This window comes from Thermomyces lanuginosus, assembly GCF_041956635.1.
Source record: "Thermomyces lanuginosus strain ATCC 200065 unplaced genomic scaffold VTN49scaffold_29, whole genome shotgun sequence".
In the NCBI taxonomy this organism is placed as follows: domain Eukaryota; kingdom Fungi; phylum Ascomycota; class Eurotiomycetes; order Eurotiales; family Trichocomaceae; genus Thermomyces; species Thermomyces lanuginosus.
The window spans coordinates 502,532-525,275 of NW_027192363.1; the positions used below are offsets into that span (position 1 = coordinate 502,532).

The following is a 22,744-nucleotide window of genomic DNA, read 5'->3' on the forward strand; positions in this document are numbered from 1 at the left end:
TAACAGTCACTTTCGCCAGAATTTCCAGTCCGGTAGATCAATCCGCCCGTCTCGCTGATACATGCGCCAAAAGTATGCCGGGATACCTGCAATGACGAAACCAACCACAATCAAAGTCTGCAGCGGCTGCGCAATCACTGCTCGACTCAGAAGAAAGAGACTAACGCAGCAGAAAATAATCGGCGTTGTGATCCATGTTCGATATGGTCGCTCCAGGCGAGGTTCGCGAATTCGCAAGACAATCAGTCCGAGGACAGTCAAGAAATAAAAGGTATAACCAGCAACGCCGTAAAAGGTGACGAGAGTGCCAAATTCGCCCACTGCAACGTAAATTGAGGTCAAGGTCGCATTAAAAACCATAGCATTAACCGGGGTGAACCACATCCCGCCATGGTCGCTGAAAAGTCGGGAGAAAGTCCTGCCAAGCCACGAGCGTCGCTGGGAGCGATGCCCACCAGAATTACCGCCAGACTTTCCAATGCCAATGTATCCGAAGAGAGCAGGAAGGTACCCCTCTTTGCCAGCCGCGTAGATGAGCCGTCCGCTGGTAAAAATCGTGGCATTCAAAGCCCCAATACAACTGACAGACACAACAAGGGCGAAGGCAAGAGCACCAATATGGCCGAACACTTTGGACCCAAATTGCACAGCCACGGTGTTGCTTTTGTTGATTGTTGACAGCGGGAGAACGAGAAAGTAGGAGATGTTCGCAAGCAAGTAGGAAATGATGACCAAGGGCATGGCCGTGTGAATCGCACGCGGCAAGTCACGGTTAGCATTCTTGAACTCGCCAGCCACATAATTCGTCTGCTGCAATTAGAACGGCGCAACCGCGGTTTAGAGAGGAAGACATACGTTATCCCAACCATCAAAAGCCCACAAGCCGGCGTATAGAGCCACCGCCCAGCTCGAGATGTCATTGCTCGTGCCTTCGAACCAACTCATGGTCTTCCAGTCCTGGCTTGCCTGTCCCTTGGAGGACATACCCGTCACGGCAACAACAATTCCAATTATCGTGACTGCAAGGAGTGCGACGAACTTAAAGAACATCGACACGTCGCCGATGAATGTCCCTACCCTGGTAGAGATGCAATTAAGTAGCGTTACGGTCACGACTCCCACGAATGCAACGCCCTTGTTGATCCATGGGTTCACGGATTCCACTTCGGCTCCAATCACGGCCCTGACTACATACTCTCCAAAGATAATCGCGATGATGGCTGCCGATCCTGGTTTTAGCACGAAGACCGCGCACCACCCGAAGAGAAAGCCAGCGATTTCCCCGAAGATCTTTGACAAATACACCTGCGGCCCGCCATTCACAGGAATCGCTCCACCGAGTTCTGCGTAACTGGCCGCCCCTGTCCAGGCTAAAACCCCGGAAACTGTCCAAACGATGAGCGACGCACCCGGTGAGCCGGCGTTAACATTGACCTGGCTGGGAGAGGAGAAAATGCCAGATCCGATGATGAGTGCGACAATCAGCGAAAGCCCATTCAGATAGGTTAGAGACTTGTGTTTTTCCAGCGAGCCGTCGCGACGTCCCGTGTATCGGTCAAGCGATGTCAAGGACGGAGCGCCTAAGGGCGCATAGCCACCGGCTGTCTGGGAAAGGGGAAATATGGTACTGCCGAAGTCGAAGGCAGAGGAGACCGAATATGAGCGACCAGGCCTTGTTCGGCCCGACTCCAGAGCGTTTGCTTCTGACAGTGGATCATCGTTTTCGAGGGATAGTTTGCCTGACGAGAGGTTCGAGCGCGACGAGGCGATGGAAGAGCGGCTGCTTGATGCTGAAGGGGAGGATGATGCTAAAGAAGCGAGTTCGAGGGAGTCTCGAGGGGGATGATTGCCGGAGGGGCCACTGGTAGTAAATGCGACTCGTGACATGCCGATGGGTCTTTGAAAAGTCGTGTCGTCAAGCGTTAAACTGCACAACGAAGAACGCCATTCCCAGAGCCAATTCAGAAACGGAGAATGAAGTTAGGAACAAGTAATCCGTCGTCGATTTGCTGATCAACTCATTTTAAGGGTACGACGAGTCTCCTTATTCCCACCCGCTCAACAAATTGGCGGAGAGGAGATTTAGTCACAATATGAGATGAAGGGTGAACAACTGCTGAGGGAGAGTTCTCTCGACCGATGATTTTCCCATTCTCCAGTCTCCTGGCGTTTTAGCGCTGAGCTTAGCACTTGCATGAGAATTCTGGGTGGAGATGGGTTAATGCACACCCCCAGCTGGGGTGCACAACGACGCTAAACCCCAATTGGCGGCCAGCTAATCCTGAAACGAAGCGCCTTGGATAAATGCACACCTCATCGATAAGTGACCTAACCTCGGACCATGCTCCGATCCTCGAAGAGCCGAGTTCGGGAGGAGAGAGGACCCCGTATCCTTTGAAGTTAATTACGATAGATAAACAACTCCTGACTGCTCACAAGTGAAACCTAACTTACATTGTTGTCACCAACTTGATCAGATAAATACTGGTACTGTACGGAAAATCAATCGTTTAGTTACGTTATCACGTGTTCAGTACGCTGCAGCCTGTTGGCTAGACTCATCTGTCGATTTAGGGCTAGGAGGTAGTGGCGTTCAAAGGAGCGCGACTGAATCCCTCAATAAATTCCAAGACTATCATTCCGTACCTTGGCAGAGTTGGTACTTATCACTCCTATAGGCACTGGTAGTAGAGCCATGCGACAGGTAAACTCCACTGTAACATTCGCGTGGGCTCGAGAGCTTCTTAGACACTATCAAGATACGGAACAGTACTACTCGCAACAGTACGGAGCAATTCCGATTCGCGTTGGCGGACTACCTACTACCTATAATACGGGGTTCGACTAGCAGGTATTTAAGACGGCTAGGAGCCCATCCGTGAATAACACCACTTGAACTGTTCCTACTCTGTGGTTACGTTTTTAATCGAAACATTGATAGATCGTTCACACAGTTGCGATGTTCTGGCTCATCGTGTTGGCCGCTGCCGTCCATGCAATGGACATCAGCTGGCACAAACCCAGTGCAACGGATATCAACAATCTGGACAAAGTGCTTCATGGGGATGGAGTATTCGGTTTCATATTCAACAGTTCTGATACTCCTCGGCGCCAATACGGCGTGTATAACTACTGCAACATGCCGCACGTCAGAATGACTGAATACAAACGTGCTCCTCGAGACTATGAACTCGTCTACGTCGAGGCGGTAATTATCGAACCCGACCCACAACTCATGGCATCTGTGATAGACGTACTAATGTGGGTTCTTTCAGATCCATCGCCATCACAAAAGGACACCATACCAGAGCAATACCTTCCCCGTGGAGAACTACCCATGGAATTGCGACGACACCCGGCTATTCTACCATGGAGCAACGGATTCTCTCTTTCAGCCCAGAGCGAACACATATTGGAAATTCGTTGACAGCCCATTGAATATTTTCTCTACAAGCGGATTCGATGGCACATGCACCTTTCCACAATTAACAGCAGAGGGTCTCGAAGACTCTTTTCAGCATGGGCGAGACCTGTTTGGGGTGTATCATGACATGCTCAAATTCTTGCCGCGCCACCTTGACAATGACGTCGTCCAGTTTCGGGTGACAAACAATGTGATCACGAGCGAGGTTGCGAGCATGATTATCGCAGGAATGTACGGGCCTCAGCGGGAAGCGCCCTTGCATATTCAAGTATGTCATGTCCCGTGGTGAGAGAACCTCTTTTAACTTGAAATACAGAGGGAAGGAGTCGATTCTCTCGAACCCCAGTACTCATGCCCTAAAGGCAGTAGCTTATTCTCGAATATCAAAAGTACTCGCAACGACTCACCCTGGAAAGAGCACCTGGATCTCACCCGAGAACTTTTTGAATCCCTCGATGATATATCCGGAGTACCGCCGGATGCTGAAGATTGGCATAACAGCTTCGATCACTACTTTGATAGTCTCTCCTCTCGACTTTGTCACCACAAGCCGCTCCCATGCAATATCGATGACCCACACAAATGTGTCACTCAGGATCAGACTAATACTGTCCTCCGTCTTGGTCAGTGGGAGTATTCCTATATCTATCGCGATTCTCCGTCATCTCTGGAGGCCAGCACAGCAACCTTCGGATTGTGGTTGGCTGAACTGGCATCGCACCTGCGTGATCAGATAACTCATCTTACCAGTCCGGGTTGGAAAAAGGGAAAACGAGTCCTGTATCGTCACAATGTGGCGCATGACGGCAGTGTGTCTCGACTCCTTTCGATACTCCAGCTCGACAAGATGGTATGGCCGGGAATGGGCGCGGAAGTAGTCTTTGAGCTGTACCGACAACGCCAAAAGTTCGGCTGGAAGCACGAGGATAAATTCTTTGTCCGCGTGTTATGGGGAGGTAAAGTAATGACCAGCTCGAATCCGGATTTGGGAACGATGGACATGATACCTGTGGAGAGACTTCTTGATTATATCGACTCTCTGGTTGGGCCTAAGGGGAGCAAAATCCCCACGCTCTGCGGAGTATAATTCTGTTCCATTGTACGTAGTCATTCTTTCCTTCTTGTATTAATAGATAGGAACAATTACTATTCAGAAATCAAGTTGCGCGCATCACTGGCGTCGCATTACTGAATTGAGTTGCGTTGCATGCTGAGGCTGTCCAATGTCAAACACGAGAACACAAGAGACATGCTTTCACACCACTGATCAATGACGAGAGAGTGCTCCGTGTCCCAAGATCACTTCTTCAAAGGGGACCCCCGAGGTGCAGGCATCAGCGCACCAGGAGGAGGTGTGTTGCGGCTTTTGAAGTCATCAACCATCTGTTCAAATGTGACCCATTCAACACCCTCGTGTTTGTTGATGTATTCAATGAGCCTGGTTGCAGATTAGTTCCCAGAAGAGTCGAGGAGGATACAAATCCCCTTACCTCTCGTGCATGAGCAGCACATGTGGTCGGCCAGAAACGTCCGGATGAATGGTCATGGGGAAGATAAACTCATCATATTCACGATAGAAGTAGTCAAAATGATCCTATGCAGCGTAAGCCTTCGCTCCCTGTTTCCGAAAGACAACTGAAGGCAAAGGAACAAAAACCAACCCTCCAGAGATCTTCAACGTCCCTTGGGTTCACCCATCCATGGCTATTGGGGGATTTCTTGATGAACATCATCGGAGGCAGATCGTCGAGATACCAGTTAGCCGGAATTTCAACTAATCCCGTTTCTTTTCCGCGGACAAGTGGCTTCATCCATTCTTCAGCTTTTTTCGAATAGTCGATCTTAGTCCACGAGTCGCCAGTGCGAAGCCAGTACATCTGGCAATCATGGTGGGACATTGAGTGGTCGTACTCGATGCCGTACGACAGCAGCAGCTCCGCCTGCTCCTTGGATGTTTCCCACCAAGGTGCAACAATCCCACGAGGTGGCTTGCCACAGAACTCGGTCAGCTGGCGGTATGTCTTGTCCAGGACATCTCGCTGCTGCTCCAGTGTCATATCGTTTGGATTCTCGTGGCTGTACCCATGAAGCCCGATTTCGTGGCCGGCATCGCGCACCTGGGCACATTCCTCGGGAAACGTGTCTAGAGAGTGACCTGGAATGAACCAAGTGGCTTTGATGTTATACTTGTCGAACAGCTTCAACAATCGTTGCGTGCCAACATGACCAGCAAAGAGACCTTTCCCGGATTCCCATTCAGCATACGAACCATGACTCGGGAACTGAACTGGTCAGATATGCTCACCTCGTGAAATGTCGTTTGAGCTATCTTCTCCGCCATAAGAGCCGAGCCACCCGGCGACTGCATCGATATCAACGCCGTAACCAACGAGAACGCGCTTCTTGCCCATTTTTGTTCAGTACTTAGGATATCGCTGTGCAAAAGTGCTACACTGAGGAGGAAAGTGTTGCTTGAACTCGACCAAACTGGTTTATATAGGAGAACAGTACGATAGGTGCCGAGCTTCTATCGGCCATTTCTCCGCACAGCTGGTGCAGAACTGCAGATCAGCTGCACATTGATATCACAAATACATTTCCAAATTCTCCACTTGCGTCCCGCTGGACTCTTGGAGGTCTTGGAGTGACGCAATTCCCCGCACCGGAGAATCTCCATGATTCATGATTGATAAGCCCCTCTGATAACCGGTGTTGTCTCACCGAAGGTGCTCTAGGGTGATACGATGGCATGTTGGCCCAGCTCAACACCGGACAATCGCCACGTTTATGAAGCTAGGGTTAGGGTTTAGGGCTAATGCAGGTTGAAACAGCCGGCTGAGTATCAACATGGCCAGCCTTTCATCATGAATAATTGACCACTCAAGGTATGTTATAGAATAATAGACCGCCTCCTCGGTGTGATCTCTGATGTGATGACCAGGGAGTAAGAACTGCTTCCCTTGTAAGCAAATTTATTATCACTCTTAATCGGTCGTACGCCTATGATTTGAAATCATGAGCTATTAAGGTTGTTTCCGTTCAAGTATGAATCTACGACTTCCGTGCTGCCCTCCATGCTCTTTCTATCACCGTTGCAGCTCCGAGCACCTTCTCCTCCTCCAACTTCTGTCCCACCACCTGCAGATTGATGGGATGACCGGCCATCTGAGCTGGGTTGTAGAGCTTCCAGTTGAATGCATCGATATCATTCCTTGGTATATGCTCTTCTTGCACGCTATCATCTGGCCGGACAACATCCACTGGGAAAGTAATGGCAGGATAGTCAAGCACATTCCACACTTTGGTATATCCGACCCACCGTACAGTCCGGTGAGGAATAGCTAGATGTGGCATTGTTGGTGTCAACAAGACATCCACTGGCTTTTCAGAGGGGGAGCGAGCAGCATTCCATTGGTCGAGGTAACGTTTCTGCGCAGCGACCTTCCGCTTATTGATTTGCCAATACTCGTACACAGAAATCGGTTTTCCTTTGTTGACAAGAGCCTCAACATGGGGAACAAATGGCTCTCCAGCGACGGCGACATCTCGACGGATATCCTCCCCCCCATCGGCTGTATAGTATGTATCCAGGATGTTCACGATATCTGCATGGCTCGATGTGTCCCAAGATATGATTTCGTGGCCCTGAGCTTCAAGCACGTTGGCGACTTCTCTTAACGCTCGTGCAATTGGCGGATGAACCCTGATCACTCCATCATCGACGATCAATCCGATAACAAGAGGCCTGGTTTGGACTTCTTGAAACATCTCTTCGTTCCAGAGTAGGGGCGCGCAGCGTGGATCCATACGCCAAGGTCTGCGATTGGCAACCAAGCGGCTAACATAGACAATCGTTTCGAGATCTCGAGATAACCAACCAACTGCCGAAGGAACATGTTCCTGCCCCTCGGTGGACACCGGTACGCCGTAGTACGGTAGGCGACCTGACTGCTGATGTCAGCCGTGCGCCATTCCGAGAAGAAAAACAACTTACACTTGGTTTGAATCCGTACAGGCCAACCATCTGCTGGGGAATGCGGACACTACCGCCGAGATCCGTTCCCAGCCCAAAAATCGAACCATGCAAGGCAAGCAATGCAGCTTCACCGCCAGTAGAGCCTCCCGGAGTAAGATCAGGATTTCGAGGGTGCACGGTCAAGCCCCAGAGCGGATTCTCAGTTTCAGCCCACTACAGATGTCAATATGGATTCCATGACCACATTCTAGAATGACCATAGTCATACCATTATACTCTGTGGGAGGTTAGTCTTCGCAATGACAATGGCACCGAGATCTTTCAGAATCTGGACGATAACTGCATCCTCTACCGCTGGTTTGAACGCACGCCCAACGTATCCCAAAGTCGAATCATAACCTTTAACATTAAACTGGTCCTTGACGGTAATGGGAATACCATGGAGTGGTCCTTTGATTTTCTTGGTCGATTGGAACTCCCGATCCAGCTCCCTCGCTTGCTCAATTGCATCGTCGAAGAGGACTTCGGTGATTGCATTTGTCTTGCAGGTGGTCAACCCTGGGTGCTGAGATGAACGCAATGATCGAAGTACAAGTACGCACCAACTGATGGGCGACTGTCGCCCTGCGAAACAAGTTAGACACTGTCACTATTGATGACGGTACTATGTTACTCACCTTTTGATATATGCCCGCACAACCTCCTCCGCAGTAAATTCACCCGCTACCAGCCGTCTGTGTAATTCTGGAATGCTGTCGATGTCCGTTATTTCCTGGATGCGCGGCTCCGATGGGATTGCAGAACGCAAGAAGACACTATCCACTCGGGGTGGCCGCGCATCCAAGTCATCAACCCGGTACGGTTTCAACAAGGCATCTCTCGTCGCCCGCTTCTGGGCAACAATATCCTGCCATGTGTAGTTCTTACGGCTTGAGATTCCCTGGTACTCGGTCATGTTTTCCTCTCGTCTCTCGTGCTTAATTCGGTTTTCGCTACGTCTGACCCTAAACGGCGATTGCCTAATAATAAAAATGAGACTGGAGTTGTTCTTATCTTTACGTTAGTTTACTTTAAATTCGGAAGTTTCTACTCCGTCCTCCGTAACCGTTCCCGCACTCTTAAGCACCCCTCACTCTCAGCATTCGCTCGGCGAAGACTCCGACTCACAGATTGGTAAGCGACGCACTGCCCAATACCAATATCATAAAAGGCCCCGCAGACGTTTTGCGATTTGATTGGAGTCAAGGGCACCAAGAGCTGAATGCAACCAAGCTGCCATGTTGGATTTGAAGCAGTCAGCTCCTCAATGTTATTACGCCGGTTGATGGACTTGTCAGCTCGAGTGCACGCGATATCTACCGCTCTCCATCGGATGATTGCAGCAAATACTCCATACGCTAAGCTTTTTATTTGCCTTGTTTGGAAATCATGTAGCCTAGATAAGTGCAGTATCATCTGCATATTCATGATATGCAAATAACCTACTACCAAATCGATTAATTTCCACCGTTATATCAATTGTATTTCCCGGGAAGCAGGAAAATTCCAACATAGGTCGCCATTCGTGCTCAACCTACGCAGCACTTGCGGCTCGAAGCTTCATAACTTTCTTGCACTAGGAACATGCAAGAACAATGTTTCATGAACGAGTAGTGACGGCGGTAGTACTCAGGCTTCGGTTGACTACGGCAAGAGTACGAGGCTGCTTGGTAGTTGCTTGTGCAGGAATTGGGGGATGAAATCAAGGCGAAATGAGATATGAGAAGGGCTTGCGCGGTAAGTTCGTAGTTGATGACTCTCAATTCTGGGCCGATTTAGCGGTTGGGCGAGCTGATTTGACGACCGAGATTATGTTGTGAATCGTCAACCGGAGGTTTGTCTGTTTGCCTTTCAGATAATTGGGATCGGGTATCAGACGAATGTCGGCCATCCGGACATACAGAAACTCGAAATACCATCGTGGACTATATAGCGGCGGCATTTGCTCAATCTTTGTGGTTGCCAACTTACACAGGGCCAGACTTGACGAGTTCTTAAACATATACATGAACCGCTTGCTGTGGCTTTCACAACCTTAGGCTTTCACTCGCGTCCTTCGTTTCAGGGCACAGGTAACCTAATCACAAAGGTTTTGAGCCGGCCTGCCGGGGAAACAGGGAAGGGTCGACCCGAAGGCGCTGATTGGCAGATGCAGGGACTTGGAAAAGCTCCAAAGGAACGGGCAGATATAGCGACCAATCCATGCCTAGTCCGCGCAACATGAGCAGGATCGAATGCTTCGGTGCCTGACTTTATGCAAATTTTTCCCGGTTGGCCATTCTGAGAAAAGACCCCTTGTCACTATGTGCCCCAAAAGGTGGCCGTCTCTGTTTGGCCTACCGTTTTCGCAGAGGTGCAGCAACGCCGTTGGAAAACTAAGGCCCTGATGTTTGTCCACTTGTCCATATTAATACTAAGACGGGATACCGAGCGGCGGCCACAAAAGAAACGAATTACGACGGCCTTGCCTTTTCTGTTGCAACTAACTCCTGGATATCGCTTGAAACGGTCCTGCATACGAACAAAATCTTCATACATTATTAGGGTTGCTGAACGCCTGCTGGGCCAAGCTTCAATATCTCTGGAATTCAAAAAAGGATTATTCTACCATGGTGGAAGAGACAACCACCACCAACAATGTTCCGCCCAACATTGAAGTGGACACCTCGGTAAGATAGTTGTCCACTACAATACATTAGAGTGGAGTGCTTACTTGATTCGCACAGTATGAGAACGACTCGTCCTATGGCGATGTGCAGTACGTTGATGCGACGCCATGATGTTCTGAATTCTGTCCTGAAAGAATGCTAATGCATGTTCGACGTAGATCGTTCTACACCGCGTCATTGACTTCATCGATTCTCGAGTATCGTCATGAGAACGGCCGTCGCTATCATAAATACCGCGATGGGTGTAGGGAATAACCGTTTCCTTGCCGGACCAGCGAGATCTATGAACTGATCGATACTTTCAGCGTATCTGCTCCCCAACGATGAATCGGAGAATGACCGTCTAGACATGTTGCACGAACTTTGTCTCCTGGTGTTGGAAGAGAGACTCTATCTTGCCCCCATCGAGAATCCGCAGAGAGTGATCGACCTGGGCACTGGGACAGGTACATGGGCGATTGATTTTGGTAAGCATGTTTGCTGGGTTTGGCCCACGTAGGATACGGAGGCCGACTTATCGGTTTATCGTAGCGGACCAACACCCCGAGGCTGAGGTAATGGATAATATTGGTGGTGATCAAAAGACAGAATGCTGAGGCCGGATCCGTTTGTTTAAGGTGATCGGTTGTGACTTGAGCCCAATCCAGCCGACTTTGTTAGTTTGACCTCAGAAATCGTAGTGAGGCCGGTCGACTGACAAGTTTTGACAGGGTCCCTCCGAACGTGAAGTTCCTCGTGGATGATATCGAGTCGGAATGGGTATATGGAAACGGCCAATTTGACTTTATTCACGCTCGATATTTGGCCGCCTCTATCAAGGAGTATGGAAAGCTGATCAGACGATGTTATCGGTATGCCAACGGGGCTTTTTCCTCTTATCTTTCTTGACTCTCTAACGCAAACCAGATCGGTCAAGCCCGGCGGCTGGGTTGAATTTCAGGACTGGGACGGCTACCCTATATCTCTAGACGGCAGTCTCAACGGCACTAAGCTCCTCCGGTACTACGATGAAACCTTAGGTGCATTCGAGGAGGCCGGCTACGAGGTCCGTCCTGGAGTTAAGCTGGAGCAGTGGTTCAAGGACACTGGCTTCATAAACATCTACACGGAGAGGTTTCCCATTCCCTACGGCGTCTGGCCAAAGCACCCTCACCTTGTCAGTATCCCCCCGTTGTCTGCAAAACAGTAAATCAAATAATAGCAATTCAGTATTGACATTTCTCCTCACAGAGAAAACTCGGCGCCTGGAACCAGGCCCAGGCCGAAGTGAACGGCTACGAGGCCGGAGCCCTGGCCGTTTTGACGCGGTACAAGCAGTGGACCACGGAGGAAGTCATGGTTCTTGCTAACGAGGCCCGCCTCGACGGCCGCAAACATGACATTCACATGATATTTAACTTGTGAGTGCTCCATGGCTTTTGACATAATGTAACTAACCACGGATGGCACACGCAGCTATGTCGTCTACGGCCAGCGTCCCGAGAATTGACCGAAGTGAAATCTGGGTTGGACAATACGTTCAACTTCCGTTATAATTCACGCATCCAGACTGATCATGGAGTCATACTCGCATGAGCAATAAACAGTACCCGTGCTCCAGCTCCAGGAACGTACCGACGTAAAGTTCAAGGCAATGACTCTTAGAAGGTACTGCAGTTAACATTGAGTATTTACCTTGTTTGGTATGGCGTATATCCAACGGTGAACTAGGGTACTGCATTTATCCTTAAATATTTCCGCAAAAGTCGCAGCTTGTGTGAAGCTTTCAGATCAAGCAAACTCAAGCTCCGAACCAGCGTGAATCTTTTAGAATCAAGGTATCTTAAGTATGATCTGTGACTTGACCGGGATAATGATTTAGAGGTACCTATTCTCACTACGAAGTATCTATCATATCTATCATACCACCCGTCCAATCGGCCAGCCCAGCACCGGAGATGCCGCATTCTCGCGCCCAGAACGTCAACAATTCCCATGCCTCAAACCCCTCCAAAAGTCACAACACACGCGCTCAGGCGCAATCTGCCACGAATCAGGGGTCCGTTCGTCGCAATTTATTCCATCAGAATCTCAACCAACGATCTGGCACAACAAAGCCAAGCCCAGAGATCGTTTCTGAGCCGGAGCGGCCAACATCAGCGACTGTCTTTGGCTTGACGACGGCAGAGGTGTCAGCGTCGCTCACAGCGTCCAGCCCTCTTGACAGTCGCGAGATTGTACCAAGGGATCAGAATGGAAATTACAAATTGGATATTCCCGCCCTGCCACCTGTAATGCTCGAAGATGAAGGCGATGAGAGCCCCATGGACGGAATGGAGGATGGCCAGCCGGGCACCGCCGGTTCGGGAAATACGGGAATGACAAACTCAGGAATGGACGGTGAACTTGGATCGAGGGATAAGGAAAGTATGTGACGTCCTTCTTCCGTTGAGCCCACTCCTTGAGAGAAGTGATGCTGATTGCGGGCAGAACTGGAGGCCAGTTTGGTGGAAATGATGTATCGAAATCGCAATCGACAGCTGAGTAATGACCCATCTGGTAAGTAAAAGTTGTTGCATGTAATTGCGGCACAGCTAACAGATATGGCAAGAAATTCTCAATTTGATCCATCAGAGTTTACGAATGAAGGTCGCCGCTCTGGACGAAGATAACTGGATGTTCGAACCTGAAGATGACATCCGAATATAGTGCTGATCGATTTACCTCCGGTATTGGATCAAGGTAATTGATATATGCAATTTCGAAGGAAAGCTAGTCTAGCTCCATGCTGGACGGTGCCTCGACCCTTCTCGATGAGGCCCTATTCGACGCACCGGACCTCTGGTTGCCCTGCCCGCCGCCAAAGAGCATGCTGTTCATCATATCCAGAAGAGGGTTGCCTTGTCGCGGGACCTTGATGTCGAAGTACAGCTCTCCTATCCGAGACAGCGCGTCATTCCAGATCCCAACCTCCTGAATATGCGCCGCGTACTGTTTCGTGAGGTCGCGGAACAGATCGGCGCTTCCCCGCTGGATGGCGATGAGGAGCAGACTGATGAAATTGACCAGCGGAAGGGACGGATAGACGCGGACGTCGGAGCTGGTGCTGCTGACCTCTTGAGACACGAGCGACGGACTGGAAGAAGACAATCGTGATGTGAAGACGGCGAACGCTTTGTTGGCGTTCCGGAGGTTGCCGACGAGCAGGTATGGGAAAACCGCACGGGAAGCATAGACGGCGGCGGTATGTGGCTCGTCGTGGGTATACCATTCGAACTCCAGTTTGGCTAGTGTCTCCGCAGACTCCGTGCTGCCCAGCGCAAGGTGCTTCTCGGCGTCGTAGGGCTCGTTTTCTAGGGACGACACTCAGACACAAATCTCACGAATGCCACTCACAAACGTACCTTCCGCGTACACAGAGCCAGCCGCATGATGTAGATCCGGATCACCTCTTTCCGACGGCCCGAACTTGGCACTCCAGGCTATCATCTCACTAATGAATCTCTTCCGGGAAGGCTCATCGGGAGGGAATTCTCGCAGTAGTTCAATGAGTCGTTCTGGAACTACCGTCAGCTCGCGGCACCATATATTCGTAGAGCATGGAGCGTACTCTTGCGCGATCGTGATACTTCATCATCTCCCGTAATTTCCCATTCGGCCTTGGTGTATACTTCCACAACCAGCATGATAGCCAAATCCCCTCCACTCGCGGCAGCACCCTGCTGAGAGCCGGCCCGGAGCAGGGCTTTTGCACCACCGGTCAGAATGTCGGCCGCTGCATCGTAGTTGGATTGCTTTAGATATCGCGCGGCGATGACACGAAGTTGTTGGTGGGCTTCATAGTAAGATCCTGCAGCAATCCTGAAGGTTGGTCAGCCCAAGCCGCGGCGTTGTCAGAACGGGGTCGGGAGGGGAAATACTTCTCTTGCTGGCGCGCAATGGTTTTGTCAATTTTGGAGGTCATTGTTCGAGCGCGCAAGAGCTATAGCAGGAATTCTCGAAGTGATGAATTCGTGAGCCCAGGGAGAATAATAATTGCAGACTGATCAGGAATCCTTGGCGGGGCAGGATTGTTTGGTGTCGGCGACTCTGGAGCTTTCGATCCTCGGCGATCTCTCCTGGCTGGAGAAGCTCCGCCTAACAGAGGCCTTCAGCTCTGCAAAACAATTATGTCTCGAACTCTTGATTGATCAATATGCGAGACATGAACGAAAGCGCCATTAAATCTATTCCGCGCAGCTGATTCGGTGAGGCCCAATCAAGACCATGAACTCCCACGTCTTCAATATTCAGCCAGTCCACCGATTTGCGGGCTCCAATGCTGCCATTCGGCGACCTAGAGTAAGAAAACCTCCCCCGACTGCTGTCGCTGTGGCGTCAATACTGAGAAAAATACTGTGTTGCAGGAATTCGCGTGCTTTTCTTACGACGCCGATCGGAATTTGCACCTGGATGAATCGTCATTGAACTACTATTATCCTCCGCGATTGCCAGCGGATCTGAATCAAGGGTTCGAGTCATTCCAAAAGCTTGACGACACTGTGGATGAGCATCTCGACGCGCTTCTGGAGACGCTCATTGCGTACGAAAAGGAACATGGCGCCAAATGTGAAGCCGACGTGATAACATGGAGGGGGATGATGACCAAGGTGCGCGGTTCGGCTGAGCTGGGTTGTGCAACGTGGCCTGCTAACAATCTTTGAGATTCTGACGGCGCCATTTGAAATCACGAATGGGTTCGTGTAGGCGCGGTCCAGGCACTGAATGTCAGCTGACGGGGATAGATTCGAGATGAATGCAACGTATTTTCAAGTGAGTTCTCGTCTACTTGAATCTGTGACAACTGCTGACAATTCTTTCAGGGCTCGATGTACGTGCTGCGGTGGAGCTTTACATTTAGGAATGTGCACTAACGCGTTATAGCTTCATCGAGGAAAACAATGCCTACAAGATCAAGCAAAAGGAGATCCAACGAAATCAGCCTACACCCCCTGGGATGCCGTCGCAAGATCTAATGGCTTATTGGGGTAAGTTTGGCAACCTTACCCTCTCAGCGGTAAGGCATCTAATACGAGACAGGGTATAAATTCGAGGCTATTTCCGTGATTCCGGACATATGGGACGCTGTCTCTCGAGAGCAAATTGAAGATCGTCCGAACCAGGTCGTCAACAACAAAGCCCAATACTGCTCTGTTGTGCGAACGGGTTTCGGAAAAACAAAGCTCATCATTGGAGGCGAAGTTGACGCAGGTATTTAACACCATGAACCTGCATCGCAGACGTATACTAATTCCATTCTCTTGTAGTGTGGGACTGCAAGCCAGCACGCAAGGAGGACCCAATCAACTGGGTCGAACTGAAGACGACATCAGAGCTGTACACCGACCGAGACAGGATCAAGTACGAGCACAAGCTTTTGAAGTTCTGGGCTCAATCCTTCCTTCTAGGAGTGCCCAAGGTTATCATCGGATTCCGTGACCGCAACGGGATTCTTCTACGCATCGAAGAAATCGAGACGCACACAATACCAAGCATGGTCAAGAAGAGCCGGACGGCGAGCTGGGACGGGAACATCTGTATCAACTTTACAGCTGCATTTCTCGATTGTAAGTTCAATAAAACCATGGATCTCGAACTGGAACTGAACTGAATGCAACAGGGCTCAAGACCGTGGTAAACGGACCGGGGGTATGGCGGATTCGAAAACGAGAGAAGTTGCCGTATATCGAGGTGTTCAAGATAGAAGACGGCGGCCATGGCAGTATTTTGTCACCGTCATTCATAAAATGGAGAACAACGAAAACTTGATGGACTGCCAAACCTTGCCACTGAACTTGCCGTCAACCATGGTATCCAGGCAATTCTTTGAATGAAACCAGTCATGTACAGTATTGCAGCAGGACGCTGGCGCCCTAACCCTAGACCCTACCTTTTCTCCCTTGCAAATGGGAGCGTGCGACCAATCGGCTCGTGAGTCGCAAAGTGGGCCGGTAAATCCCAAGAAGGTCCCATAGCTCAGTTGGTTAGAGCGTCGTACTAATAATGCGAAGGTCGAGAGTTCGAGCCTCTCTGGGACCATTCTTTTTTCATTTTTTGCACCTGATTAGTTTGCGTTCTTGTTTTGAACCTAGTAAACAGCTAGCCTGTGGACGGGGGAAAATTTTTGTTAGCTTTCCAGTCCTGTTCTGAGTGACCCTTTGAGAAGTGGAATGTTCTTCATGGGGGAACTGATGGGCAGACCTCTGGTGGTTATTGAAAAGAACTGTACGGAGTACGCTGGGGATCAGTCTAAAAATATATATATAACTATTTCCTCTACCGTATAAGCAGTGGTATCAATTGGCGGCATGCGTCATTCTCATTGACTCTATACATCCAAGATCTATGAGGTTATATACAAGAGATTATCATGATCCAGCCGTTTCTTTCTGTCGGAAATATTCATCTCGCTTCGCTCGTCTTTCAATCCCTGCCACTGCACGGCGATGGCCACGGCCCCGCAGATGAATCTCCCATTGTTCTTGGCCCGTCATTGTCTTCTTGCATATGTCGCAAGTTATTTGCCTCAGCTTCTCGGCAGGATGTTGGCCTGCCGAGTCCCGGCGTTTTGCCTCTTCCCGTTCTCGTTCGGAGATAGTCTCCCGGGCGAGAAAGGATAGAGTCTTTGCGTCTGGGAGCTGTTCGCCGTTGAGGAAGGCGTGCACGAGACGCTCGGAAGGGCCCAAGACAGTTTCGTTCCACGCGGACACGTCCGTCCCGTCCAGAACGAAGAATTGAGACTTGGCCTGGCTGTCGGCCAGCGCAGTCCAGAGTTTAGTGCGGATCCATTTGTTCTGCCTCGAGGAGTATTGCCGGGTGGACGTCTTGATAGACCTGACGCAGGACTCTTTGATGTCCTCCGCATCGGCCGCACCAGTGGCTAGCGCATTAAAGTAGGGTTTTAACTCTTTGAAGCCTATCGATACCCAGATACCGCGGGTAGTATCGATGGGGTTGCCCCGTCGTTCCCTTTCCTCTAGATAGTTCCACATAGATTTTGCTTCGTCAATCAACCCATTGGCCATCATTGAGTCGACCCGCGCATCCAGCCTCTGATATAGTTTCCCCCGTTCCGAATGCACCCACAGAATTAGAGTTGGAAACCGTAACTTGCCCGTCACAGCACCGTCCCCGTCACTTGGACTGTGGCGCTGACGATGTTGCTCGGCATAGACCTGCGAAGCGGGTTTCCCCGTTTTTAGATAGATTTCTAAGGAGCGGCGAATCTTTCGAGTCTCGTTTGGGTGCCACCGCGCGGCCATGATAGGATCGACCTCTCTTAGTTTCTCCAGCATCACTGAGGGCGGCGCATCGAGGATCTCCCAGCCTTCTTTCCTCGCAGAACTATCGTCCTCTTCATCGCTGGATTCAGGCGACTCACTTCCTATCGTTTCACCAACGAGCGCCCCGTGGAACAAAACAGACTGCGTGTAGTAATGCGTACCCCCAACGAGAATTGGCAGCTTCCTACGCGCGTGTATATCACGAATCAGTTGCAGGCATTCATTCCGAAACTTGTTGATATGCCACGGTTCTTCTTCGAGTCCGATAAAGTCCATCAGGTGGTGCGGAATGCCGTTCCGCTCATCGACAGGGATTTTGTTCGTGATGATGGGCAAGCCGCGATACAGCTGCATGGCGTCGCCATTGATGATCTCACCGTTGAAACGGGTCGCAAGATCTACTGCCAGCTATAATTTCTTCGTCAGAACGAAATTTAGAATGACAGAAAAAGATACTGACGAACCTTGGATTTCCCGGTGCCCGTGGCACCAACGATTGTCACGAGGGGTTCCATTGTTGCCCTTGGAGGTATTTGCTTGACAAAGCGCAAGAGGCTGAGCATGGGCGAGCAAGAGCGCGGCGTTGCATTTTGGATGCAAACGAGCTGTCTGGTTACAGCATATTGGAACTGCAAAACTTGATGTTGAGTGAAGTCCTAAAAACTTCGTCGCAAGTCAAAATTACACTATCATCGGCCCTGCTCCGCGGGGAAAACAAAATGTGACTCATATGAAGCTTTGAACCCCCGCTTTCGAAAATTCTCCTCTGCAACAATTCAATTCTCAGCGACAATGTCACCAACAATTGAAGTGAATCAACTGTCCTACAAATTCCCCGACGGCTCTGTCGGGTTGGAAAACATCTCGCTGAGTCTACCAGCTGGTAGTCGAACATTGCTTATCGGGGGTACATATTCCGGCCATCTGGCCATCCAACTTCCGTATATACAAGAGATCCGGGAACGCTAATTGAATGGTTTGTTATTTCTACAGCCAATGGAGCCGGTAAAACGACATTACTCCGTCTTCTCTCCGGCAAGCGCCTGGCACCAAACAACTCCATTTCGATAGGCGGGGTCGACCCTTTCAAGCAAGGTCTGGAAGGCGTAACGTACCTAGGCGTGGAATGGGTTTTGAACAGTATCGTGCGCACGGACATTGACGTGCCGACGCTGCTCAAGTCCGTCGGCGGCGACGCCTTCCCGGAGCGCCGCGATGAGCTTGTGGAGATCCTCGACATTGACCTCCGCTGGCGCATGCACGCCGTGTCGGACGGCGAGCGGCGCCGCGTGCAATTGGCTATGGGCCTGCTACGTCCCTGGAAGGTGCTCCTGCTCGATGAGATCACGGTCGATCTGGACCTGCTCTCACGCAGTAACTTCCTGGCGTTCCTCAAGCGCGAGACAGAGACTCGCGAGTGTACCATTGTCTATGCGACGCATATCCTGGATAATCTGGCTCAGTGGCCGACGCACCTCGTGCATATGCACATGGGCAAGGTGAAGCAGTGGGGCCGTATGGAGGATTTCAAGGAGGAAGTACCCAATCGTTCGCCGGATAATAGTCTTCTCGGAGAACTCGTGCTCCATTGGCTCAAGCAGGATCTGCAGGAACGTGGTCCGCGAAACGAAGGCTCCAGGAGCGGACAGTCAAAGACTTACCCCCGGCCAGAAGACGGGGTTGGGGGATATGGCTACGAAAAACGGTCATGAACAACAACTCTCGCTACGACTCGACGCATGATTGGAACGAATGATCATGTATCTAAACGATATCGAGGGCGGCATGTTTCAACTACCTGCATTTACGGAGTTTTATGGCACGGGTTTGGGTATAGAGTGTATTATCATAGGCTGTTCAACCTGCCTCAAGCTTCAACACATAATACTCGTGGGTGCTGGTGTCTATGGATATAGGATGAAAAGAATTTTTTTTTTTTCCTTTACTCGAACATCAAGGTCAAACTCCCTCGACTGCGTAGATCCGCAAAGAACAATCCTCGCTAGCAACGGCAAGTAACAGCCTGTCTTGTTCAGAACCTGGCCGCCAGGCAAGCCGAGTGATGGCCTTGGACGGTGAAATGGATGGCTCAAACACTGACAACTCCTTCACTTCCAAAGCATCCGCTGACGAAGACGAGGCTACGCTATATAGTAAAATCCGGCCTGTATCGTCACCAATAGCGAGGATAGAGTCAGATGATTGGCCGTGACTAGGGTGGAAGGACACCGCAGTGGCCGGACTCTGGAGGTTGATAGTAGACGTACATTCGAACGTCGGCTTGCCGTTCCCCTGGTCCTTCAGCTGCCACAATTTCACGCTCTTGTCACGGCCCGCCGTGGCAAAGAGCGGTGGAGAGCGGTCCGGAGCCCACGCCGCGTCGAGAATCATCCGCGAGTGTCCGCGAGGATTCGACATGAAGAGCGTATACTTTTCCGGTGATGCCTCGTCCCGCTGAAAGACAGCCCATTGCCGATCTCGGCCGACGCTGAGTAGATATTTGTCGTCCGACGAGAAGCGGAGTGAAGTGACGGTTAGCGAATGCGCCGTTAGCGGCGGCTTGATTTCATGCCAGTCCTTGCCGTCGTAGAGTCGAATGACGGCATGGTCGATCGAGCTTGCCTTGCAGGCAGTGGCAATCACGGCGCGGTCATGGCTGACGGCGACCGCGGAGATCTCGTAACCGTGGCCATATAGCTTTTCATGCTCTGGCCAGAGAGTATAGCGCGCCAGATGGTCTTCCAACGGTGGCTGATGTGTAGGCAATGATATGGGTGCTACCGGCTCCGCTTGACCACCACCGCTCTGTTCCCCCAACGCATCTTCATCCGCAAATGACACATCTTCTCCAATGGCCTTGTTCGACAACCCTAGAACCGGAATATTCGCAGCGTCGGGCATGTCTTCGTCTGCCGGCTGTGCAACTCCGGCGAGGTTAGACAGCAGCTGTGCAATTGGCTTTGGTTCATTGAATACCCGGAGCAGTTTCTCATCTGCCCCCGATATGAAGCGCGCAGGACCAAGGGAATCGATGCAGTTTAGGTCATAACCATGAATCTGTGGCCTTGAAAACTCGTGCCATGAAGACGCATCTGGGCGCCGCCATTTTGCATGCAATCGACTCGTTTGGTCGGCACTGGTGGTCAGAAGATAACCTCCCGTAGCCTCCCATTGAAGGTCATTCACGGACCGAACATGGCCGCTAATCCCCAAGTGTTGGGACCACATATCTGCGTCCTCGTCATACTTCCACGCTCGCCAGCTACCGGTTCGAGAGAGGCTGACAACTGTCTTCCCGTCCGATGACCATAACCCAATCCAAAATCCGCCGGTCGTGCCTGTCGCGGTTGTCGATCCTTTTTGCACGCTAATCTCACCCATTCGTTCCTTCACGGCCCATACCCCCGAATATGGATCCTGTTCCCATATTGTCAACGAATTGTCGGCCGAGGCAGAGAGAAGCTGCATTTGATCCGATCGCGGGTTCCAGCGGGCGGTGTATATCCAATCTTCATGTCCCAAGAGCAGTGCCTCAAATGTCACCGAGTACGTTTTCCCGGCGGCTTGGAAAGTGTGTGCCTTGTTGGTTAGCGTTGGTGCGTCGCCGCCCAAAACCGGCTCCTCGTCATCTTTTGGGGCTGCCAGCGTTACTTCTCCCCGCTGCACTCGCCAGAGTCGAATGTATTTATCCTGACTGGCCGACGCAAGCATTAAATCACCCGGTGAGCCTGTCCTATCAGCTGTGAAGGCAAGGGCTCTGATCCAGGCCTCATGACCAGAAAGTCTCGCGCCAAATACGAACCCGCTTTCGTCGACTGTATTCGGCGTGGAGTAGATTTGTATTCGGTTCATGGTACCTCCGACCGCCAACGCCATAGGTTTCGCCGGGTTTTCCGCGTCCAAAACCTGGAGCGCAAGCGTTAGGGGAAAGTATCTGGGCTGCAGGACAATCGTCTGCAACAGTTTTCCCGAAAGAGCGCCTTCAGCGTCCACTGTCAACCTCCAAATCCGAACGGTTCCATCTGCGGCCCCAGATGCGAGAATCTCCGTCCCATCTGCCGCCCCGAACGCATTGATGGTTCCTTGATGTCCTTCGAGTGTACAAGCGCATACATATCCATTGGGATTCGAAACATCCGGCCTCCAGACACGAATTGAGCGATCCACCGAGCCAGTAATCAAATATCGAACCTCTTTATTGTCAGGGAATGAGAAAAAGCGGATTGTCGTGACTGTGTCTCGATGGCCGACGAGGAGCGCGTGAACTCCGCGCCTAGACTCATCCTATATGCGAGGTATCCTTGTTAGCAGCTTGTTCAAAATGCAGACAGACATATCAATCCCACCTCTGGCCTCCATAGTGCGACATTGTTATCCGCGCCATATGCGAGAATACCGCATATGGGGTCCCAATCGGCGGCGCCTGGGTATCGGTTGCCGCCGACGCTGATATATTCAGACGAAGCGGAAACCATGAAGAGGACGGGCTCCGGCGACTGTGTTAAAATTCGTCAATTGTGATTCGTTTTGAGATTGGAACCTCGAATGATTCAGGATTTCTCTTATCGATAAGCCTTACCATCTCACAGAAAATACGACAATACATTACAGATACTCGTATTATAACAATGCATATCCACAATTACCCTTAACCTATGACTTAACAACAGTACGAATATCGGTACTGTATGATATGTTACAGTACAGTATCCTCAAACTACCCCTCAAATCATCAATTCATAATATTCTTCATTGCATCCCACTTGCTGTTCTCTGGTTTCCTCTCCTCAAACAGACTGCTTCAACAGAGTAATGTCAGCCATGGCTTCAGTTGCTCAAACTCCTTCGAGAGGGGCAGAGACCCTGCCAATCGTCGTTGAATTCACGTACGGTGACCTCTGTCCTCGCGTGCCCCTCAATCACTCGCTCCTAACAACTTGACAGAGGCGGGCTCGAAATGCTTTTCGGGAACAAGCGCAAACATGATATCTCCATTCCCGCAAAACTAGAAAGCGGAAAAAGCCCGACTATTGCCTTTTTGATTCAGTATCTTGTGAACAACGTCATGCAGGACACGCGCAAAGAGCTCTTCGTGCTGGATGGACATGTGTAGGTGACCAATGTCCGCTTTGATTTACCGACTTTCGGCTGACTCTTCAGTCGGCCTGGTATTCTCGTGTTGATCAACGATGCCGATTGGGAACTGGAAGGGGAGGAAGCCTACGAGATCCAGTCGGGAGATAATATCCTGTTTGTCTCGACATTACACGGTGGTTAAGGATGCGGAACTGTCATGTTCTGCAGCGAAAGGGGGCTACATTCGCGTAGCAATAAA

At 50.7% G+C, this 22,744-nt stretch overlaps 12 protein-coding genes and 1 non-coding gene across 13 annotated transcripts; 7 read left to right on the plus strand and 6 right to left on the minus strand.

Annotated features, from left to right (window-relative positions):
* Positions 1-6: 6 nt before the first annotated feature.
* VTN49DRAFT_3693 (uncharacterized protein) lies at positions 7-1,887 on the minus strand (the record flags this gene model as incomplete). The annotated part of the gene is made up of 2 exons (XM_069411556.1): positions 7-807; positions 856-1,887. The coding sequence occupies 2 exons, from the start codon at positions 1,885-1,887 to the stop codon at positions 7-9; spliced, it is 1,833 nt and encodes a 610-aa protein (XP_069268163.1).
* Positions 1,888-2,959: 1,072 nt separating this feature from the next.
* VTN49DRAFT_3694 (uncharacterized protein) lies at positions 2,960-4,511 on the plus strand (the record flags this gene model as incomplete). The annotated part of the gene is made up of 3 exons (XM_069411557.1): positions 2,960-3,208; positions 3,276-3,692; positions 3,741-4,511. 3 exons carry the CDS (start codon positions 2,960-2,962, stop codon positions 4,509-4,511), a joined length of 1,437 nt encoding a protein of 478 aa, XP_069268164.1.
* Positions 4,512-4,723: 212 nt separating this feature from the next.
* On the minus strand, positions 4,724-5,835 carry VTN49DRAFT_3695 (uncharacterized protein; the record flags this gene model as incomplete). The annotated part of the gene is made up of 4 exons (XM_069411558.1): positions 4,724-4,862; positions 4,915-5,018; positions 5,086-5,663; positions 5,730-5,835. 4 exons carry the CDS (start codon positions 5,833-5,835, stop codon positions 4,724-4,726), a joined length of 927 nt encoding a protein of 308 aa, XP_069268165.1.
* Positions 5,836-6,475: 640 nt separating this feature from the next.
* Positions 6,476-8,355, minus strand: VTN49DRAFT_3696 (uncharacterized protein; the record flags this gene model as incomplete). Its single annotated transcript, XM_069411559.1, has 5 exons — positions 6,476-7,372; positions 7,419-7,613; positions 7,669-7,941; positions 8,003-8,024; positions 8,078-8,355. The coding sequence occupies 5 exons, from the start codon at positions 8,353-8,355 to the stop codon at positions 6,476-6,478; spliced, it is 1,665 nt and encodes a 554-aa protein (XP_069268166.1).
* Positions 8,356-10,048: 1,693 nt separating this feature from the next.
* VTN49DRAFT_3697 (uncharacterized protein) lies at positions 10,049-11,597 on the plus strand (the record flags this gene model as incomplete). The annotated part of the gene is made up of 10 exons (XM_069411560.1): positions 10,049-10,108; positions 10,166-10,197; positions 10,267-10,352; positions 10,414-10,575; positions 10,640-10,662; positions 10,726-10,763; positions 10,819-10,959; positions 11,015-11,264; positions 11,339-11,508; positions 11,564-11,597. The coding sequence occupies 10 exons, from the start codon at positions 10,049-10,051 to the stop codon at positions 11,595-11,597; spliced, it is 996 nt and encodes a 331-aa protein (XP_069268167.1).
* A 448-nt stretch (positions 11,598-12,045) lies between these two features.
* Positions 12,046-12,796, plus strand: VTN49DRAFT_3698 (uncharacterized protein; the record flags this gene model as incomplete). Its single annotated transcript, XM_069411561.1, has 3 exons — positions 12,046-12,514; positions 12,578-12,646; positions 12,699-12,796. The coding sequence occupies 3 exons, from the start codon at positions 12,046-12,048 to the stop codon at positions 12,794-12,796; spliced, it is 636 nt and encodes a 211-aa protein (XP_069268168.1).
* Positions 12,797-12,859: 63 nt separating this feature from the next.
* On the minus strand, positions 12,860-14,051 carry VTN49DRAFT_3699 (uncharacterized protein; the record flags this gene model as incomplete). The annotated part of the gene is made up of 4 exons (XM_069411562.1): positions 12,860-13,440; positions 13,492-13,644; positions 13,698-13,948; positions 14,008-14,051. The coding sequence occupies 4 exons, from the start codon at positions 14,049-14,051 to the stop codon at positions 12,860-12,862; spliced, it is 1,029 nt and encodes a 342-aa protein (XP_069268169.1).
* A 302-nt stretch (positions 14,052-14,353) lies between these two features.
* VTN49DRAFT_3700 (uncharacterized protein) lies at positions 14,354-15,895 on the plus strand (the record flags this gene model as incomplete). The annotated part of the gene is made up of 9 exons (XM_069411565.1): positions 14,354-14,428; positions 14,494-14,736; positions 14,792-14,823; positions 14,872-14,899; positions 14,950-14,957; positions 15,011-15,114; positions 15,167-15,337; positions 15,394-15,693; positions 15,747-15,895. 9 exons carry the CDS (start codon positions 14,354-14,356, stop codon positions 15,893-15,895), a joined length of 1,110 nt encoding a protein of 369 aa, XP_069268170.1.
* A 196-nt stretch (positions 15,896-16,091) lies between these two features.
* On the plus strand, positions 16,092-16,165 carry VTN49DRAFT_t48. Its single transcript has one exon. It is a non-coding gene; the product is annotated as a tRNA-Ile (tRNA).
* Positions 16,166-16,494: 329 nt separating this feature from the next.
* VTN49DRAFT_3701 (uncharacterized protein) lies at positions 16,495-17,924 on the minus strand (the record flags this gene model as incomplete). Its single annotated transcript, XM_069411566.1, has 2 exons — positions 16,495-17,817; positions 17,874-17,924. 2 exons carry the CDS (start codon positions 17,922-17,924, stop codon positions 16,495-16,497), a joined length of 1,374 nt encoding a protein of 457 aa, XP_069268171.1.
* A 277-nt stretch (positions 17,925-18,201) lies between these two features.
* Positions 18,202-19,121, plus strand: VTN49DRAFT_3702 (uncharacterized protein; the record flags this gene model as incomplete). The annotated part of the gene is made up of 2 exons (XM_069411567.1): positions 18,202-18,316; positions 18,403-19,121. 2 exons carry the CDS (start codon positions 18,202-18,204, stop codon positions 19,119-19,121), a joined length of 834 nt encoding a protein of 277 aa, XP_069268172.1.
* Positions 19,122-19,368: 247 nt separating this feature from the next.
* On the minus strand, positions 19,369-21,884 carry VTN49DRAFT_3703 (uncharacterized protein; the record flags this gene model as incomplete). The annotated part of the gene is made up of 2 exons (XM_069411568.1): positions 19,369-21,693; positions 21,756-21,884. The coding sequence occupies 2 exons, from the start codon at positions 21,882-21,884 to the stop codon at positions 19,369-19,371; spliced, it is 2,454 nt and encodes an 817-aa protein (XP_069268173.1).
* Positions 21,885-22,230: 346 nt separating this feature from the next.
* VTN49DRAFT_3704 (uncharacterized protein) lies at positions 22,231-22,687 on the plus strand (the record flags this gene model as incomplete). Its single annotated transcript, XM_069411569.1, has 3 exons — positions 22,231-22,295; positions 22,354-22,518; positions 22,570-22,687. 3 exons carry the CDS (start codon positions 22,231-22,233, stop codon positions 22,685-22,687), a joined length of 348 nt encoding a protein of 115 aa, XP_069268174.1.
* Positions 22,688-22,744: the final 57 nt, after the last annotated feature.